At 40.5% G+C, this 6,035-nt stretch overlaps 1 protein-coding gene across 1 annotated transcript in view; it reads right to left on the bottom strand.

The window, feature by feature from the left end:
* pdia5 (protein disulfide isomerase family A, member 5) overlaps window positions 1-5,510 on the bottom strand; it is a gene marked incomplete at its 5' end in the record, with an annotated part of 32,914 nt that extends 27,404 nt beyond the window's left edge. The window contains 2 exons of the mRNA XM_008304860.1: window positions 3,241-3,377; window positions 5,392-5,510. Coding sequence (XP_008303082.1) covers window positions 3,241-3,377; window positions 5,392-5,510 — 256 coding nt within the window. The remainder of the gene's footprint in view (window positions 1-3,240; window positions 3,378-5,391) is intronic.
* Between the last annotated feature and the right edge of the window lie 525 nt (window positions 5,511-6,035).

Genomic DNA, 6,035 nt, shown 5'->3' on the forward strand with positions numbered 1-6,035 from the left:
CCGGGACGCGAACTGGCGACCTTCTTGCTGCGAGGCAACGATGCTAACCACTGAATCACCTTGCAGCCACACATGTGATGTGCAGAAGTAAAAAACAATAGATATACTTCCAGCTGGTCCAAGACAATGCTTGCAAAAATCTCAGTCTATTCTGTTTGGAATGTAAAACATTTCAAACACAATGATCTCATAAATTAAATTATGTTACTTGGCTTTTCCTCTTCTGCATTTAACCTTACGTTTGCCAACTGGCAGAGCTTCATTTAAATAAACTATATTCGGAGAAAATATTTTTCTGTTTTAGCAGTGACTAATGGGACAGTGAACACAGCAGGTCCAACTGCAGCGTGAGTTTTAAGGATGTTTTAATCACTTCAACAGCTGGGGTGTGTATTTGCCCGTTGGGCTGAGTGCAGTGCTTCCAGCAAGCTGGAGGTATGAAACTCTGCAGCAAGTATGTGATAAACTGTTGAAAATAATGAATCGTCATTATGGGAAAAGCAAGAAAAAAATGATCCTGTTTTATTTATTCATTTATTTTTACAGAGTTGAGACTGAAACAAGCACAGAGGGGAAGGCAGCAGGTAGAGAGAAGAAAAACAGCATGGAGGTGAATAGAAGAAAGAGGTAGTCAGATGTAAAGAGATAGCTCGGTCCTAAAAAAAAAATTGTGGCAACATGGTTTTGATTGTGTTGTATAATTCAGAACGTGATTCTAAATGGGGCGAATCAACTTGCATGATGTTGCTGCGACATGCCGCATTTATCAACTTGCAAAATCTCCTTCTGACAACTTCTTCACATGCAGGGGTTGACTTAAGCAATACGATCGCAAACTGCAAAAAAAAAAAAATCTAATCCACTGACAAAATCTGGCATGTTTACAAAGTTCTGCGTAACAACAGCAGTCTGGTGCGTGAATAAAAATGACAAGCAGGCTTATTTGAAGCATATGGCAACAATGAAGTGTTCTTTGTGAGGATGAGCTTGTGTGTGTGAGAGCGTGTGACATGGAGAGCTGAAGTTACTGCAGCCGGCTCGTCTCCGGGTTTGTTTTTCATTTCACTTTTTCCAGCTGATTGTGAACACTGAGCCTGACAGTAAAACAGTGATGTTATTTGTGTGACTAAACAACAGTTCAACCCAAGAGAATCTCCAAAGAGTGTTTTCCTCTGCACGAAGGAACGAGATGCTCCTCTGACGTGCTGCTGCACATCTTTACAACTAAAACTTTCCTATGTGTGTTACGGAGTATTAGATGGTCAAAAGAGGACTAAATATACTCTACATTTTTTAAATGTAAATAAATTCCATTAAAAGATCCACACTAACAATGAACAGACTCCACTAACAAGTACTGTGTGTGTATCCAGCCTGCTATTTCATTCCTCTGTGCTCTATTGTTATCCAGAAAGCCCATCAGTGAGCCATATTGTAGCTCTTGATGACATGTTTCTTCATTATGATGAACATGGGCACTGTAGTTCATTTTCACTCCCACACGCACACACATTTTTGAAACTGTTTGTTATGGGATTGTTGACAATAAGAAAAATCTAGTCTTTAATGGCATCAATGCTGACCCTACCCAGAACTGTCAAAGGGTTTCCAATACTCTTCTTTTGGCACTGAAATGGTTTGTTGAATAATCCATGACTCAATCAGCTAAATGTTAACTTTCTGAACCCCAGGCAGTTTCTGAGCATTTTTCACTCCTGTCACAGTTTTACTTACTGTGAGCTAATTTTTCACTGCAATATAAAGTCTTGCACATCTATGGAAACAGCACAACCATGATAAGAAGTGGAGAAAACTCAAACATGTTTTTGTCTAGTTTAACAAAGTTATAATGTCATAATTCCTAAAAAAAAAAAAAAAAAAAAGTTGAATTTCTCAGATTATTTTACAAAAATGTTAACAACCTGTCATCATTTTACCGGAGGCACACAGATGTCACCAATAAGGGAAAAATGGTGGCTCGACACACTGTAAGTATTTTACTAATTACATTTTTAAAATGCTTCTGTACTTGTCTCTTATCTGCTCTGTGTAAACACAGCCTGCAGTTCAGCTGAAAAGTCCCTTCATTTTTGTCTCATGATTGCTTGTTGCAGCTGAGTCACTTGTAGCTTCTCAGTTGCAGAGAGGAGTAGAGAACTTTTAAGACTTTTTGTTGTTGTTTTTCACATAATTTGGCTAGTGCAAATGATTTACTTGAATTTTTAAATGACAAAGTTATTTTGATGAACTATCACGATGTTAAGCTTAGATTTGGTTAAGGTTCCTGATGAAAATGAAAGTCACACATGATAAGTTCAAGGACTCCTCCTATTCCTTCTGGTTTTACAATTTCTGGCTAATATATTTGGCATAATATGGACTCATTTTGGTAAATAACAAGCGCTTTTGGGATTCAGAAGACTAATTAACTACAATTTTGACAACTGATTTTAAAAACTCACTCTCTAATTTGAGAATTTGCCACTTTTCTTTTGTTTACTTTAATTGTAGATTGAATATCTTTTTAGTCTGTGACTGTTAGTTGACAAAACAAGCACTTTTAAGTGGTAAATGGACTGCACTTATACAGCGCTTTTCTACCTTAGCGGCACTCAAAGCGCTTTACAATGTTTTCTCATTCATACGCACATTCATACACCAATGGTGACAGAGCTGCCATGCAAGGTGCTAGCCTTCCATTGGGAGCAACTTTGGGTTCAGTGTCTTGCCCAAGGACACTTCGACCGTGGAGGGGCGGGGATCAAACCACCAACCTTACGATCAGAGGACAACCGCTCCATCACCTGAGCCACAGCTGCCCATTTAAGATGATATAGGGGTTCTGGGTACTTTTTGATCATTGTATAGATCATGTAACTGCTATTGTTCAGTTGTTAATTAAAGTACTGTGGCCCTGAACACACATTTAAGAAGCATGCTTATAAACGCAGGCATCATCTTAAGAGGACAAAAGTCCTTGACAAGAAGCAATAAAACACATTCCGCAAATGATTTAATCCTACGAAGTGTGAAGGGAACTTTTCAAACACAACTGATGGCATTCATGTTCTTAACCAACAGAAGAGACGTCTGGAGTTTCAGTATTAAATTCAAGAGCATTTTAAATAGGAGTATGAGTGGAAGACTTTTGTTTTAACCCTTTGCTTACGTCCAAAATGTTTCTTTTCGTAGTTTGATAAACACGGGCCCTGCTCTTTTTCATTGTGCTTTGTTACTCACAGGGGGCGTAGAACATGATCAGGGCTGCAGGATGTTCCTCCAGGAAGCTGTCAAAGGACTCATCGGTCAGGTGGAAGACCGGCGAGTCTGTCTCCGACCACGGCACCTCGGGGGTCTTCGGCTGTGGGGGCTGAGGGCTGAAACGGGAAAAGGAAGACGGTAAGGTCAACAGAGGTGAGAAATACTTTAAAAAGCAGACACATTCCAGCTGGTGTGTAATCTGTATGGAAACAAGAAAAAATCAGACACAGCTGTAGTCCACACTCCACCCAGTATGTCACACACACGCACACACACACACACACACGCACACACACACACACACACACACATCTGGACTGAAGCAGCTCCACCTTGATGACAGAGCACAGCGCTGCTGCGCCAAGAACGAGTGGACCGAGATATAAACAAGTGCACACTCCCTGCGCACATAACTCATTAAAAAAAGACACACAATCACTCTCCCCTTTGCAATCTTTTCTCTTCATCACACACTCTGGCTTAAACCAATGTGCTGAAGCTGCATGAGGCTGGATAGCTTTTAAAAACACTAGAATTGCACAACTGGAGTGATAAGAATTCGCCTCCAGACGCATATCATGTAACCAGAACGTCATCTGTCTAACATGCATTGGCGATATATAAAAAGCTCAGGATCAGGGTTTATCAGGGAGTGAAGCAACACTTAGACCTTATCAGATGACATCTTTGTCTGCTCAGATACAATCACCAAGGATGCTAACTCTTACCTCTACTTCTGTGCCCAATTATTGCCTTGTCATTAGACTCTAGAGTAACTTTTGCAAGATCAGTATCGAGTAAATTTCGAGAGATGTTATGATATGCAGAGTACAAAAGCAAGTGGCTTCACTAGTTCAATGATACAGTACAATTTCTGACTGCTACCACTCCAGTTGGCAAAAAAAAGAAAAAAAAAAGAAAAAGAAAATAGCTGTATTCTTTGTCCTTGGTGTAGAATTTCCTGTCAGTGTAAATAGCAAAGGGCAATGATTTAGTCTCGTGAAAAGGGTGGAACAAGTGAAACTGAGGTGGGAATAAAAGGAAAATAAAACTGAGACAGCTGAATCAGAACATAAGAGAAACTTCATCAAAACTTGGTAGGTGAAGTTGGGGTGATAAATGGGGGAGACGAGATAAAAAATCTGAGGTAGAAAGTGCTGCAAAAAGAGCACAATGGACTATTCGGGAAAAACCTTTCAGCACCATTTACTTCAAAACCCCTTTTCAGCTTTTCCTCATCTGCAGAATCTCCAGATAAAAAAAAAAAAAAAGAAGAAGAAAAAAAAAAAAAAGCCTCTGACACGACAAACTGAAAATGTGATGAGGCTTGCAGGAGGCCAGTCTTCCACCTTTCTTTTTTAACCATATGAAATGATTCATGTGCAAAGAACCGATCTAAATTTAGTGGTCAACGGTCAGTTTACTGATGGGAAATTGTATGGTTTCTCGCCAGACAGGGGGAGGTGTAACATAAAACTGAAATGTGTGTTTGTTAAACTCTGTTTATCACTTTCTTTTACTAAAATATGAGGTGTAATTACACTCAGGGTTATCATTCAGTTTTAACTGTTCTGTCAACTTGGCTACCTGATAGCAAACCTGGCAACCACTTTTAAATTATACTGCTGGGTCTTAAAATAAGCAGAGCAGTAAAAGCTTAGGACCGGGGAGGGAGTTGTTATGCCTCTGGGCGAAAAAGCTGGAATACATCCTCTGCCTGTCTCGCTCCGTTTCCTGATAGCTGTGAAAGTCTTGCTCTGTGCCCTCTGGCTGCAGCCCTGTGGATAGTTGTGGCTTTCCTGCCAGCCAGAGACAGGGGGTTATGGGCAGAGAGAGTGAACCAAGGTGAGAAGGAAAAATGAGACACGAACAGAGCAGGTGTAGATTGATGACACTGTGGCAAGGTGAGTCAGGGTGAGGGGAGGCAAGAAGAGGTGTGATGAAGACCACTGTAGCAGGAAAAGGTGATGCCAGACATTTAAGGTGAGAAGTATTTAGTTCAGAGGCCCAGTTCTGTCTTATTTTTCACTGAAATTGTTTTGGGCACAAACATGTTGAAGCTTCCACTTAACACATTTTGCTCCAGCATCACCTCCTAAAAAACAGTGACATGACGAGGACCGTACTTACTGCTTCATCCAGTCGGCAATATCCTTGGCTGTGGCTCCGTAGTTCTCATAGTGGTGAAGGAACTTCCCCTTCCTAAAAAAAGACAAAAGAACAGAAGAACAAGATGATCTCTCAACCATCTGCAGCCATGAGGAATAAACAGAATTAGGGCTTTGTTCTGCTCAAAGTCTTTTAAAGTGCTGCCAACAGGATATCAGTCATATGCTACAGAACACTTCTAGTAAAAGTTTTATTTCTACATTATTTCACTTTTTAGTAGGGATGCAAACTTTGAACACTTTTGACAATTGAAAGGTAGAAGCCTTATACAACAACACAAAATGAACTCGGTGAACATCATTCTGGGTCAAGATACAGCTGTTCTGAACATCACATGACATAAGCTTAGCGTAGACTATCGGGCATTGGACCACAATGGGGCCGTCATTGTAAACTTCGGCTCATCCACAGAATTGGAGCTCTGGCTGGTCGGCATTAATCATCACAGGAAACCTTCTCATGGTGGCACTTAATTAGCTATTCTCCCACAAGGCTCTTTGTTCACCAGCATGGAACTGGTGGTAGCCAGTGTTAAACAGGAGAAAGCTCCACCTGCTGGCATAACCAGGTACTGTAGCTAACCTACAATACTTTTCCTTCACTTT

Source organism: Stegastes partitus, unplaced genomic scaffold, assembly GCF_000690725.1.
Source record: "Stegastes partitus isolate 25-593 unplaced genomic scaffold, Stegastes_partitus-1.0.2 Scaffold2337, whole genome shotgun sequence".
Lineage (NCBI taxonomy): Eukaryota > Metazoa > Chordata > Actinopteri > Pomacentridae > Stegastes > Stegastes partitus.